Genomic DNA, 15,322 nt, shown 5'->3' on the forward strand with positions numbered 1-15,322 from the left:
TCTTTAAATACATGTGAATCAACTAATTACTCTTTTAAATATCTTTCTTTATGTGAGGATTTGAAAATTCAATCAGTAAATAGAGATGAGCATTAATATGTAAATATTGTTGCACCAATTCCGTTCAAGAAGCCATATCTTATTTGTTGTTCAATCTCTACCAACTAATAGTACTTGATCTTTCTTCACCGAAAGGAAATTATTCACATTATTGCACCATTTAGTAAGGTTATAGCATGAAGTCATACTTTCATGTTATTTCTTATATTATAATATGAAAGATAAGAAATCACAGCATGAAGTCATACTTTCATGTTATTTCTTATATTATAATATGAAAGATAAAAGAAATCACAGCAAACATAAGAGAAATGTAATTTTAATATATAAAGTTATATTTCAAGTAATACACAAACTAAATGTTAATCAGAATCAGAAGATTAATTAGTCAAAGATATTCCAGTAAAATTGCTTGCTATACTGGAGAATTTTTCTCTCAAGTTTAAAATAACTAACGTATTGTGAAATCTATCATATTGATATGTACAAATCATTTTAAATAAGATATTAAATAAAAATTTGAAGAGAAGCTCATATGTCTTTCGTTTTAGAGATTTTAGATGAAACTTAAGTAAAAATATTAATAATTTAAAAAAATTAGTGAAATAATATAAATATACAATTTTTTCAAGTGATAACTAATTTATTGTACAATCAATATATGGTACAAGTTATATATAAGTAGTTAGATATTCTTTTTGGCAAAATTCTTACCTGTAAAGTAGTATGTAGCGAATGTTTTTTTTTTTTTTTTTTAATGATATAAATGTGATATTATTAATGTTTTCTTCCCAAGAAAAGATTGATGTTATTAGAAGGTTAGGGTACGCCGCAGGTCCGTAGAGCGGTTGATGCATCTTTAAGATTGAAGCGAAATCAGTAACTTGCAATCAGAGGAAACCCTAAAAGATGTCGGGGGGTTTTTTTAGGGTAATTTTTGTTGTTGATTCTGAAATTTGTTTTAGATCGAAGCTGTGTTCCGCTAATTGTTTGTTTGTTTGTTTGTTTAGGGCACTTCTGCTGAGCAGGACACTCGATTCTCTAATAAGCAAGCTAAGTTGTTAAAATCTCAGAAGTTCGCTCCTGAATTGGAACATCTGGTTCGTCCATTTTCCCTTTGGCTAGTCCACTCCAATTTTTCGATTTCTGGACCCTACAATACAATTTGATTATTATGTGAATTTGATAGGTCGATATGACAAAGGTCAAGATGGATGTAATTAAACCATGGATTGCTAAGCGAGTTACTGAGCTTATTGGTTTCGAAGATGAAGTGCTTATCAATTTTATTTATAGCCTTCTTGAACGAAAGGTAATTCTCTCTACTTTTTTGTTCTTTCATTTCATTTCATTATCCTTACAAAAACAATCCAGGTAGCTAATGGCAAGGAGCTTCAAATTTCACTTACTGGTTTCATGGAAAGAAACACTGCAAAATTCATTAAAGAGCTTTGGGCATTACTACTTAGTGCACAGAACAATGCCAGTGGTGTTCCTCAACAGTTCCTAGAAGCCAAAGAAGAGGAAATGAGAAACAATAAGGTATTTCTTGGTTTTTTTCACTCTAATCTTTCACTACTTCTTGTTGATAATCTCTTTTGTTCTAGGCTGAGATGGATCGAATTGCAAACGAGATTCAGAAGAAAAAGGAGAGAGACAACAGGGAGCTGGATCAAGAGAAAAGGAAGAAGATGGTAACTGAGATTGTGTGAAAGAGTTTTTTCTTTTAATCTAAAGTTGGGGTTTTCTTTGTCAACCTTTGTTTGTATTTTTGTGGTATCAGCCTGCTTCCACAATTATTTAGGTTCATATCTTCTCCTCACTCTACTGTAGGATGATTATGGCAGCGATTTGAGACAGAAAAATACTTCACGGGAACCAACTCCAAAACAACAGCTTCAGGTTCGCTTGATGGATAATTTAGATCCTGTTGAGAGAAACGGATCAAGAGTAAGAAACAGGTCAGGATTCAACTAGTTCTTTTTTTAAAGAAACAATAATTTATTGAAGTGTAACTTTGGAATTAGCCAATCAGACCCTGGACGCATAATCAGCAGTTGAGAGGTTATCTTGTACAGTCACATAGGTTACAGTTGGGCTACTAATAATAAAGAGCACTTAAATTCCATTTTAGAATTAGAAGTGAACACAAAATTCATTGTTCAAGGTTGATAAGGATTTTATTGCATATGCTAAATATCAATGCTTATGAACTTCAATTCTTCAACATTTAATTACAGGCGACATTGTAGACCAGTGAGGAACTAGATAGCAAACCAGGTGATAATAAAATAGTTCAAAGAGAAAATAAAGAAGAGGACACCAAGAACGGAGATGCCAAAAATTAAAGAAGGGAAATTCCTTGATCAGGTCTTGAATAAGACCTAAAGTAAGCTGCCCCCACCCAAATGAAGCAGGGCAAGTTAGGCCTTCACATTACTAATTTACTTCTCTCTCATATTGCCAAAATCTACTGGCACAGCTGCATATTTGGATGTTCACTGTTAGTCTCAACTCCCGGCCTTTTGGAGACCCAATAAAATGTGGGCAAAGAATGAAACAATATTTCTTACTAACTCAAATGGTGATGATAAATCTGCAGTTACACCATGCACTGAGTAATTTATAGATTTTATTTACCTGAAGTCCTTTAGTATATCCTTGTGCACTTCCTATTAATTAGATAAAAGATAAAATTTATGTCCCATAGAATTAAGTAGCAAACTACCTTGCTGCAAAAATGCAGCTGTCAAGTTGGACTTCTGAATGAGTATTGTAAAGGCACACATGTGTTTTATGTGCCAAAGCAATTTAGAGACTGTAAACCGCTTGCTATTGCATTGCCCTGTGGCAGCTGACCTTTGGACTATATTTTTGGCAATTTTTGGAATTAGCGGACAACCCCTCTCAACCTAAAACAAGCAGTTGAAAGTCGGAGTTCATGTAAAGTGAACAAGACCATCAAGAAGATCTGGCAGATGATCCCAGCTTGTATTTTTTGGTGTTTATGTGCAGAAAGAAACAGCAGATGTCATGATGTTCAACTCCCAATTGGTCTTTTAGATCTAAGTGTTTGTTCCCCCTTCTAGATTTTATCAGTTCCCTCTCGGTGTCTTAGCAGCCTCAGCTTTTAGCTTTCGGTTGTTAACTCCCAGCTCGCTCTTGTTTTTTTTTGCACTGTTTGGAGTTAACCATTTGATTTGTTATCTTTCATGCATCTCGTAGATGCCTTTTCAATAAAACAATTGTTTCATCAAAAAAAGAAAAGAAAGTAGAGTTCAATTCTGTATAGGGGGTGAGTCCTGAGATCCACGGGGTAATTCTAAATGCACATCCTTTACAAATGCTGAGGTGCAAAGACATGTGGGTAATTGTCGTTCACACCAATAATGATAAGTTTTTACCCTTTGATCTGCATGGATCAGTGACCCTACTTTCGTGTGGAATGAACACTCTATGTCAGTCAGGGTGCATTTTACCTATCTATACAATGGACAGAAGTGTTCGAATTATATGAAAAGGAAAGGGCATATAAATAGGAAGATGGAGAGTAGTAATGAAGTTTATATCCCTATAAATGTTAATGCTGGTAAATGCAAAGAAGCAAAAAATATTTTAAACTGGTCCTGGGGGAGGTTGAGGTATGGGTAAAGGCATTGTTTTGGATGGAGCAAAGTTAGAAGCAGTTGAGGGAGGGATGCAGTCTTTCTTATGTAGAATCCCCAAGTGAGGGGCTGTTTTCTCTTTTATGCTCTTTTTATCTTCAAAGTTTATCTGCTCACTTCCCTGCTCTGTGGTTCATTTCATCCTCAACATCCTTTGTGTCGTGCAGGGTCTCTAAATCCCCACAGTCAGCAGATCATTCACTCTCCCCCAGGTATAAATTTTTGTACTTGTGGCTTCCTTCCCATAGAATAGCATTAGTTGAACTCCTTGGGTATTGTGCAGGAAATCAAGGCCAATCAGCAAGTCATTCTCCAATTCGAGGAGTTACTCTGGGTATCTTCTCCATTAAGCTCCTTTATTTTTTTGAATTTCTTTCTTTTGTTCGTAATCGATTGTATGTGCTTTCTACTTTTACTTTGCTTTCACTTACTTGATGATTGTTTGTTAAGTGATATCTTTTAAAGTGAAAGGCACAGGTCACGAAGTACATCCGGATCTCCAGAAGAAAGGAGACGTCGCTCCCTTTCATCTGAAAGGGCATATCGCTCTGCACCAAAGTGTTCTGTTTCACCTCGTAGGAAACATTCACCTCGACAATCCCATTCTCCACCAAGGCATAGGCGAAGATCAACCTCTCGAGTACGTCGAAGGTCACCTTCTCCTGCAAGATACCGAAGACATTCTCCATTCCAACGTAGATCAAGGTCTCCGCTTCGACGCAGATCAAGGTCTCCGCTTCGACGCAGATCAAGGTCCCCGCTTCGACGCAGATCAAGGTCTCCGCTTCGACGCAGATCAAGGTCCCCGCTTCGACGTAGATCAAGGTCTCCACATCGACATAGGTCGAGGTCTCCCATTTGGCGTAGATCACGATCCCCTATATGGTGTAGGTCAAGGTCTCCGAGTAGACGCTCACCAGTGCGATACAGATCAAGGTCACCTATTAAATGTCAATCACCACTTCGACGCAGAACACCATCTCCAACGCAACGTAGGTCCCCTTCTCCAGTGAGTCGGGAGTACCACCGATCTCCATTGAGTCCTCGGCAAAGTTCTCCATTCCTAGCTCAACGAAAAACCTCCATTTCTGGTAGGAAGAGATCCTTAACTCCTGCCAGAAGGTCTCTTTCATCTCAAGAATCACTTTCCCCATCACCCATTTACCGCAGGTCTCCTTCACCAATCAGAAAGAGAATATCGAAGAATGAAAGGTCACCAGTTCAATCTCCTCGAGGAAGGATAAGGTAGTGACACATATCAACTGTCATCTTTCTTAGAGATTTGTTATTGATGCTTCTTGTTGCGCTAGCTTGCCCAGTGTTGTTATCTGCCTTGTATGCTCAAGCTTGTCTTCTGTTGTCACTGATCGTTGAAAATTCTGGATTTCTTTGCCTTATAGATAGAGTGCACAATTTTTTGATGCCTGGAGTTCCTATATCTTGCTATGCTTGATTTGATACTAATACACCATTATATAGGAGCCGTGAGAAATACTCCTCTATTCGATATGCTTCACCAGTAAAAACTGAGGCCCATAAAGGATCCAGATCCTTGGAACATAGACGTTCTTCTTCTGGGTCACCGCAGAAAAGGATATATGGCCGTAAGGATTCACGAGAAAAAGATCTGCCTTTGCCGCCTCAACTAAGCCGGTCACCATCTGTTCCAGAATCTCCACATCGCTCTAGATCTGACTCAGAATCTCCACCAACCAAAAGGGGAAGGAGTCCTTGTGAAGATAGAGGGTATATGATTTCCTTAATAATAATGTAGTTTTGCTAGTGCTTCATGAATTTGTTTTTTCGATCTTAATGTTTTATGTAATTACTATAGGCCAAGGAGTACTTCGAACCCGAGGGAGATAAAGACAATTGACTTCGACAGCCTTAGTCCAAGTAAATTGAGAGAGCAGAAAGTTAGTTCTGACATTTCTGAGAAAATCGCAGATCAGAAAGAAATGAACCATTCAAGGTTAGTAATGAAAAAGGCATCATTCAGAATCTAAGAAGTTATCTCATCCATGGATATGTTCGAGCAAGATTTATTTTTTTTCCTTTTTTTTTTGTGCTGGATTGCTGTGGTTCAGGGAGGCTTTTGAGCATAAACCTAGGTCTTCAAGAAAAATTCCCACAACACCCGATCCATATAAAGATCTTGGGAAGAGGTTTGTCCAGAAAGAATTTTCTGACATTCATAGCCATTCAGATCGATTGGAGTCGAGAAAGCGAAATGAAGCGATTAAGAGGTTTCTTTACAATTGCTTTTCTGCATTTTGGCAGCTTTAAATGAATATTCCTGCCTGTTTTTATGTTGAGCTAGTAGAAAAGGCTCAGCCTATATTCTGACATAATGCTTGTGTAATTTGCAGTGAAAAATTTTCAGGAACTATGCAGCACACAAAGGAACTGGATAAACAAAAGTCACCATCAACTCATAGACACTCTCATTCAGTTAAAAGGTTAAAGGAATCATATGATGGGGAGAGTGTCAAAGCAGATAAGGAAAACCTATCTCACACAAACGATACCAAGGGCAAAGAGCTATATGTTGATTCCGAAGCTCCCCTCACTTCATCAAAGAAAGTTGAGCAGAATGATTTAAGTAGTAAAGAGGGTTCTGGTTTCGAGGAAAGTGAAAAGCGTAGAGCTAAAATTAAGGATAAAAGAAAGCATAAGAGGTCTGACAGATATGAGTCAACGTCAGATGATAGTTTTGATTCTGATGTTGAGGATAGGAAGGAGGCTAAAAAGAGAAGGAAAGAGGAGAGAAGATTGAAGAAAGAGGAGAAGCGTCGTCGGCGGGAGGAGAGGCGGCGCAGAAAGGAAGAAAGACGTTCTCAGAAACGAAAATCGAAGTCAGTTAATGCCATATCCTCGCCTTCAGATACAGAGAGGAATCCTAATAATCGTGCTTCAGATGATGAACATCTGAGAAAAGAGTATCAACATGGACGTAAGATTGAGGAGTCAGAGTCCTTGCAGAAAAGACTTGAAATTGAGCTGCGGGAGAAGGCTCTCGAGTCTCTTAGAGCAAAAAAGGGTGTCAGTCATTAAGATTGTTGCTTCCTTTGGACATTATTAAGCTGTTATTCTCGTCCTAGTAGTCCTTCTCTTTCAGTTAGCTTTATCAATCTTGAACTGAATATTTACCGTGGATGTGTTGTTTATGCTGCATATTTAATGTAGTCTATCTTTACCTCTGGCAGCTGAATTGCATAAAAGAGGGTTTCCTGAGCTAGTGTGTTGACTTCAACTTTATGCTGACCTACCTGCTAAACCTTCTGGTAATAATTGTCTTCCCTTTCCTGGGAATGTGTTTGTTTCCTAATCCACTGGAAATATTCTTTTGGTGGCTCATTATAGCCTTGACACAAGTTCTTATTTTTTGGTCCTTTATGAATATACAAAATTGTTTTTTTTTGTTTTAGACTTTTGCTTGAAAGACAAATTTAAGTGATGTTACACTTGGAAGAATACCAGGTTCAGTTCAATAACTGATCCAATTATTCGTAACGTTTCTTATTTCTATGTTGGCTTTCTTGTTAATTGATAGATCATTAGATTTCACTAGATGACCTCGTTGAGCAGACTTGGCACCTCCATACATGGATCTCCAATGCAGGTGATGTGTTACCATCCTAAATTGGCTTCCTTGGATAGTAGAGTGCCCAAATGGCTGGAATATTTACCCTTAAATATAACATAATTCTCATTTAGGTCTCATGGTATTGTATGCTGATTTACATTGTGTGTTGGCAGCTTGATTTCCTCTCCAGAATGTGTTTTACTTTTCATGGTGATCCGAGTTCCTGTTCATTTTTGGAAGTGTTTGTATCAGCAGTTAAGACAACTGGTTCATTGTATTGTACATGAAATCCATATAGAACTGTAGAAGTGAACCCACTCCATCCCCCTTCGGCCCGCTTATAACCTCGTAGAGATTATCTTCATTCTTTTTTGATTGTTCACAAAGGTATAGTTTGATATGTTATGCCAATCTTTTAATGCTGTCCGTCTGGTTATCAAATTATTCCATGCATGTAGGTGTGTGCTCGTGTATGTCAGGATAACTTCTTGCATTGTTTATCAAGAAGTTCTTGCCTTGTTTAATATTATATGGGATGAGTTCAATGTGGATGTGACTTTTATCTGTGGTGAAATCTTCTGTTTACCCCTCATATAATTCTGAAGCCGCTAAATTGTTTAATATCATAAACATAAAGGTTTTCTCAAGGATTCAAATGGAGGAATGGAAGGGTAGGTAACCTGTGAAGACTTTTGTGCTTTAATGGGCAAAGGGGATGAGAGAAAACCAGGGCTAAGTTGCGCAGCAGAGACTTGTCACTTTTGATGCCGAGCCTGTGTCGGATTCTTCAAAAATACCCTACTTTTGGAGACTCCGACATGCACGTGTTGACATATTTGACGAGTCTGAAACATTATAGAACCCGAGGAATAAAGGGAGAACAACTAGATCTTTTGTTTTTATCGGAGGTGTAACCTTCCCTTCACCTCCCATATCATTTGGAAGAAACATAAACATGAGCATAAAGGTTTTCTCAAGGATTCTAGAGTGGAAGAGGATGTGTAAAGGAAGTTAACATAAGCAGAAAGGTTTTCTCTAGGATTCTAGAGGCGTGCGTGGAAGGGGGCATGCAAGACTTTTCATGCTTTGATGGACAATGGGGAGCCTGAGGAAGAGGCAAAGGGAGAACATCTGCATCTTTTGTTTTTAGGGAAAAGGGTCTGATATACCCTTCAACTTTGTCATTTGAAGCTGATATACCCTTTGTTATGAAAGTGGCTCATATATACCCCTACTTATAAACAAATGACTCACATATATCCTTTTCCTCTAAGGGAAATGAAAAAAAATATAATTTTAATCTAACTTTTTATAATTTTTTTCTACAATATATAATCCCATATGAGTAAATTTAATCCTCGTCAAACATATTTTTTTGACTTTTTTTTTGTTTCAATGACTAATTTAGAATTATTATTTTGATAATAAAATTTATTTATGTTTCACTAATATTCTTGTAAAACTTATTGTAGATGACAAGTTTTTTTTTTTCGAATATAAATATCAAATTACAATATAGACAAAAAAAAATAGTTTAAATTTTTTTTCTTTAAACAAAGGAATGAAAGAAAAAAATAAAATAAGAATAAGAAATTCAAATAATTATAATAAAAGAAGTCAAAAAATAATTTATGTATTAAAAAAATTAAAATATTCCTTGAACTTTGATAGAAGAATCATATATACCTCTAAATAATTTTTAAAAAAAATTAAAAGCAATAAATGTAAATTTAAAACTAATTTTTTTAACTTCAATTAAATGAAGGGTATATGTGAGCCATTTTGTAACGGCAGGGGTATATGTGAGCCGTTTGTATAACGGTAAGGGCATATGTGAGCCATTTTGTAACGGCAGGGGTATATGTGAGCCGTTTGTATAACGGTAAGGGCATATATGAGCCACTTTCATAACGAAGGGTATATCAGCTCCAAATGACAAAGTTGAGGGGTATATCAGACTTTTTCCCTTGTTTTTATTCAGGTGAATGTAGTATGAAATCTGTTTTGATGTCTGAAAAGAGACGGCTGTCAGATTATTGTGCCATGTTTGTAATTGCATGGGGTCTTCTTTTCTTATCCAACATACATATCTTATGACTTATCTGTTGAAAGGAGATACATAATTTCATAAAATTGGATGGATTACCACAACAAATCCAAATACATAATTTCATAAAATTGGATGGATTACCACAACAAATCCAAATAATAAAATTGGATGAACTGATATCTTGTATAATAATAGGTTTCTGGAATGATAGTTTCAGTGTCACCTTTCAATCCAAACCGAAGTGGTGGGAGAAGCCCTTGTTGAGTCTGTTTTCCTATTCCGAATGTTTTGTTTTACCCTAGTATTGAGTTAGTTAATTGTTCTTGATCATTTCCATGCTGCTCCAGATAACATGGTAACAGTATGATTACTTCCTTCTAGGTACTTTGATTATTTAGATTTCCATAGGAACTGAACTATTATTCACCACGACAATTTAACATGACCATAATGAAGAAAGTTAAAAATGAAAGATGTTGGAATTGCTAATCAAGTGTAAGACCGTCTCATGGGCTGAGCTGAGTCAGGTCAAGGGTGATTAAGTGAGGTCAGAGACTACAGTAAGAAAATGGTCTTGCTGGATTTTCTTTTATTTATACTTTCTTCTCACTGGTTTGCCAATCACACTCACTTATTTTGACATTTAATACCTATTGCCAACTGCCAAATTAAAACAGCACCTGCGTCCTTAAACTTTTTATTTTAATCCTCAAGTTTATTAATTACATTTTCATCCTAATTCAAACTCTATATACCATGTATCTTCATTTTTTTTCTCCAATATTTATCCTCTCTAAATTTGACAATCATCCAGCTTTTGGTTTGAGCTGGTTAAACATTTCGAGTATAGTATACATTTATTTACTGCTTGTCGTTATATATAACATAGGCATGTTTGTTACTCATTTTATCTCTTGCTTTAATTATTTTTTTCATTCTCTTACTCTAAAATTTGCTAATAGTGGACAACACATGGAGGAAGAACCATACCTTAGGCCTTTGGCATATTAAGGAAGTAAAATATGAGCGCTTTTAAAGTTTTTGAACAAGGGAATCGAGGTGAAATCGGATAAGATCAAAGCCATTGAGGAAATACCAAATGTTCTCACTGATAAGAAGGCGATGCAAAGACTGATTGGTGGGCTGGCAGCTCCGAGTAGGTTCATATCAAGGTTCTTGGAATAGTACCCCAAGTCCCAGTTTTTTTCTTTTAAAAAAGAAGAATAACTTTGAATGGACATCAAATTGGCAATTGGCCTTGGCCCTTGAGGGACCTTAAAAACTATGCTGAAATCCTCCCTATCCTCCAAGACAATAAACCAACTTTTGTTATAGTGGCCATGTCCCAAGTCGTGATAAGTGCCATCTTGATTTGAGAATGAGGAGGTATGCAATCTCCGGTATATTATGTAAGTAGAATTTTATCAGATATTGAAATTCGATATTTGATGAGTAGTAGATTTTCACTCTTTCAAACTCCCTTTAGTTTCACAATTAGTATCCTCAATGCCTATTTATGTCTGTAGACACACAGATTTTATTGGATTTAATTGATACAAAATTTCAATTAGATCCATGTTTATTTCGGTTGAATGATTAATTTGGGCTTTACAAATATAAAAAATTCCATTTTATTAAATTCAAGTCCAAGGTCCATTTCACCTTGTAGCCCAAACTCATGTCACGTGTCACAGTGACTAGACATCGAAGACCAACAAAGTGACGCCACGTGTCCAAATGAGGTGGTAGTCTCAGTCAATTACAAGAACGAATAACAATGCACCAAGTGTCAAAATGACATCCTTTGGCCAATCACAAGCAACCTTGTCCACCACTACAACTATAAATAAAGGATAGACATGACATTCAAAGAGGGGAAGAAGACTCTTCAACAAGCATTCTGCAATTGGAGAAAACTACAACATCAACTACATAGCTCTTCGAATGAGTGATCAACAGAGTTTTCTCAGAGATTGACTTGCAATGACGAAGTGCTTTCCAACGTTCCTAGAGATCAAATACATCTCAAGGAGGTATATATAAGCTACAACATCAACATAGCTCTTCAAAGAAGTGATCAACAGAGTTCTTCCTGACAATCAACTTGCAATCACGAAGTGCTTCTCGACGCTCCGGTGATTAAATATATCTCAAGGAGGTCTACATCAGATTACATTCGAGAATTACGCTACTGAAGGCCCTTGGATCACGGAGAAACTTAGAAGAGAAGAATCAAGAGAACAACAAAATTGTACTCACAAAGATTCATCAATAAAAACACATTTTCTTTTATTTATTTTTCTTGCAATCGATTTACAACGCCTACGAAAATTTGTTGCAAACAAATTTGGCATGCCCAGTAGGACCAAGTCTGTTCTTCATCTCTTCCTCCTACAAAAAAAAACAAGAAGTTCAACTTTGCAATGACCTTCAAGAAGATGAATGATGTTTTAGATAAGGACTGTACTGTTGCCACATTTGTTGATTTTAGTGATGTTGATCCAATAACTCGACGCGAGTTCAAGAAAAGTGTCTTGAATGGATCTGCGTATTTCACCTCCTTGGAGATGCCAAGAAAGAGCAAGTCTTGAATGACAATCAAAACTGCAATCCCTGGGGGCAACATTGCATCAAAGTTGTTTGATGAACTTTCTCTGGCTTCAACTTTGGTGAATCTAAAAGTTCAACAGATTCTTCGATTTTAACAAATGCTAACTCATTTATGATTGACGCAACTGACATGGATGAGAAGTTTGCAATGATGGAGCAAACCATTGAAGCCTTGAAGAAGTCTATTGATGACAAAAATCTCCAAATCGCGCAACTTATGAGCAAGTTAGATCTCTACAACTCTAGAGAGTCACATCATAATGTAACAACTCAAGAAAAATTTGAGATTGATTCTATCACCAAGTCAGATGACTCTCAAAGCGCAAAATAGTCTGCTTCCGTTGCCACTGTAACAATTTAACAACTACAAGATATGATCACAAACATAATTAAAGCTCAATATGGTGGTTTGTCTCAAAGTTCCTTAGGATATTCAAAGCCGTATTCTAAGCGAATCGAGGGCCTACTGATGCCAATTGTATATCAATCACCAAAATTGCAACAATTTGATGGAAGGGGGAATCCAAGGCAACATATTGCCCATTTCGTCGAAACTTATACCAGTGCCGGTACACATGATGATCTTCTTGTCAAGTAGTTTGTCCGTTCTTTAAAAGAAACGCCTTTGATCGGTATATGGACTTGGATCCTGAATCAATTGATAGTTAAGAACAATTAGAAAATCAATTTCTCAATAGTTTCTACAGTACCGCCGTACAGTGAGCATGATGGAATTGACAAACACAAAACAAGGTAAGGATGAACTCGTTGTGGACTACATCAATCATTGGCGAATGTTGAGCTTAGATTTCAAGGATCAATTTTCTGAAATATCTGAAGTCGAAATTTGTATACAAGGAATGCATTGGGGCCTTGTCTATATACTTCAAGGAACTAAGCCTCGAACTTTTGAAGAATTAGCTACACATGCTCATGACATGGAGTTGAGCATTGCAAGTCATGGAAAGACATCGCGTATCCCTTTTCAGACTCTGACGTTCCTGCGATTCTTGATGAGCTGCTAACCAAAAAAGTCATTGCACACTTAGAGTCAAAGCAACCCGAAGAGTTCAATAAAGTCGATGATCCCATGTATTGTAAATTTCACCACATCATCGGTCATCTCATCACAAATGCTTTACTCTAAGGGAAAATATCATGACATTAGTGCGAGTAGGAAAAATCATCATTGACGATGGTGAGACAGCTGAAACAAACCATGCTAGTGTCAAACTTGATAATGATTTAATTTCAGAAGTCTTCCGTCCTGTGACATCGCCAAAAATTGAAGAAGATGTCATCACATGCAGTTTGGGAGCTGTGAACCAGTTGAAGTTTCTGCCTTTAAGAAAACAACAAACACATCTAAGATAGATGACTTTTCCAATGAAGAGAGTGGTCACACTTGGACTTCGGTCGCCCTTAAAAGGAAGAAACATCAAGGGACTTCTAAACTCTGACTTTCAGAAGTCGACATGAAATCAAGTATGGATCAGCTTCGGCAATGCGAAAGAAGAAAATCCAACACCAAACTGAAGTACATTAATGCTTCATCACAAAAGGTTAGAAGGCCAATTACATTGATGGAATTCTTCCCTGAAATAATTTTCAACATACGAGCCTAAACTGTAATTTACAACGCTCCTTAAGGTATGAGCATAAACTGCATGTTACTCCTGGCCTGCAACAATATAAATTGTGTAAGGTCCAAAAAAAGAAAAAAACTTATCATCAACTACGATATGACTTGATCCTCTTCACCGAGGTACGTAGGCGCTTCGAGTAATCACTCTAAGCTCAGTCACATGAATAAAAAAAGGGAGTTTGGTGGCATTGTCTAATCATCACACTAGCTCTTTAAAATTATGTAGCTAGCACATGAGTTCAAATGTGTCACAAGTGAGACAAGGAGAAGAGTTAAGCATGACACTTAGCTTACTTCAAAAGCGTATTTGTAAAAATCCTCAAAGATTTTGACCATTATTTTCACATATATTGTAGTTCTTGGAGTCTACTTCGCAACGTAAAAATCAGCTCGTTATTCAGAGATTTCTACGCCAAGTTATTAAGTTTCTACTACGACCGCTCAAAGCTGCTAAATAGACCATCAGATTTTGAAACTAAACTGAGCAGACTTCAAAGACATATTTGTGAAAAATCATAAAGGTTTTGGCCGTGGTTTTTTTTATGTTGTACGTCTATGAGTTATGCTTCCAATTAAACAAGAATCACATCATTTCGAGGCTCCCACGCCGAGTACTGATTTTCTCCTAGAGTTGCTAAAAGCTGAAGAGCTGACGAGGTAGAATTGTGAGTTGATTTTGAAGCAATATTTGTACCAATCCACAAATTTATTTCCGTGATTTTTATATATTATGTTCTTTGAGTTGTCTTTCCATAGGAAAAAGAAAATTGTGAATTCAATACTCCTACTTTGAGTTATGAATTTTCAACTACAGACGCATGAAGCTGAAGAGTCGAGCAAGATAAATTGTGAGCTGATTACGATGTGACAAGTTGATTGCACCAATGCCACAAGAAAGGTGAATTCTCCAAGTAGTCTGTCGCCAAGTCTCCAATGAAAGCTAAAGAAGTCGATTGTCTCAACCAACTCTACAATGAAGGTTTAAGCTGAAGCACTAAATGATTGTTTGACAAATCCTCATATGAAAAGGTAGATGTCGCACTAAATTGTAATATGCGAAAACTACGATAAGAGGTATATGTACATCACATATTTCTTTGCAATTATGGGTGTTATTTACATCTTCTTGATAAGATATCGAGATTGGTGATGCTCCTTTGTGAACCTGAAAAAAAAAGAAAAAAAAGTGATGAAGCACATGGTAGTAAATACAGAAGCTTTTCGATTCTACATGATTGACCGCTTGGTTGGCCTCAATAACATGAAAGTTCAAATCAACGGTATGTCGTAGTGCCGGACAACACAATGCTTCATTGTGGATATTGCTTCAGATTGATCATAATAGTGAGGAGAATTTCAGATTTGGGGACCAACTTCAAAAATCAACCCCTATCAATACAAAAGGTTGTTGACGTTGATTTTTGGATATCTTGTAGTACTAAAAGTCTTGTTTCTCTAGAATGAAATGCTTGTCATTTGAATGCTCCTACTTCAAGAAAATGACGTTTTTAGCGAGAAGACGCAAATCTGTAAGAAGAACTACCAGATTTGGGATCCAACTTCAAAATATGATTCCCGTCAACACGGATGGTTTTTAACGTCGATTTTTGGATATGTCGTATTACCATAAGTCTAGTTTCTCCAAAGTCAAGCCGCTTTTAGTTTGAATGCTCCTACACCGAGAAAAGAACGTTTTGACGAGATTG

The 15,322-nt window shown here is 36.7% G+C and overlaps 1 protein-coding gene across 2 annotated transcripts; it reads left to right on the forward strand.

Moving 5' to 3' along the window:
• Positions 1–814: 814 nt before the first annotated feature.
• On the forward strand, positions 815–7,737 carry LOC107031169 (serine/arginine repetitive matrix protein 1). Of its 2 annotated transcripts, XR_001458189.1 has the most exons (15): positions 815–990; positions 1,071–1,160; positions 1,250–1,372; positions 1,435–1,602; positions 1,668–1,754; positions 1,894–2,021; positions 3,893–3,937; positions 4,009–4,059; positions 4,191–4,970; positions 5,205–5,471; positions 5,560–5,697; positions 5,813–5,971; positions 6,095–7,009; positions 7,279–7,347; positions 7,485–7,737. XR_001458189.1 is itself a non-coding variant. In XM_015232422.2 (13 exons), exons 1-13 carry the CDS (start codon positions 970–972, stop codon positions 6,777–6,779), a joined length of 2,742 nt encoding a protein of 913 aa, XP_015087908.1. In that variant the 5' UTR covers positions 815–969; the 3' UTR covers positions 6,780–7,152. The 2 variants fall into 2 exon arrangements, 1 of the variants encoding a protein (XP_015087908.1); XM_015232422.2 differs by lacking the exons at positions 7,279–7,347; positions 7,485–7,737 and having other exon boundaries at positions 6,095–7,152.
• The last annotated feature ends 7,585 nt before the right edge of the window (positions 7,738–15,322 follow it).

Source organism: Solanum pennellii, chromosome 9 (assembly GCF_001406875.1).
Source record: "Solanum pennellii chromosome 9, SPENNV200".
NCBI lineage: Eukaryota > Viridiplantae > Streptophyta > Magnoliopsida > Solanales > Solanaceae > Solanum > Solanum pennellii.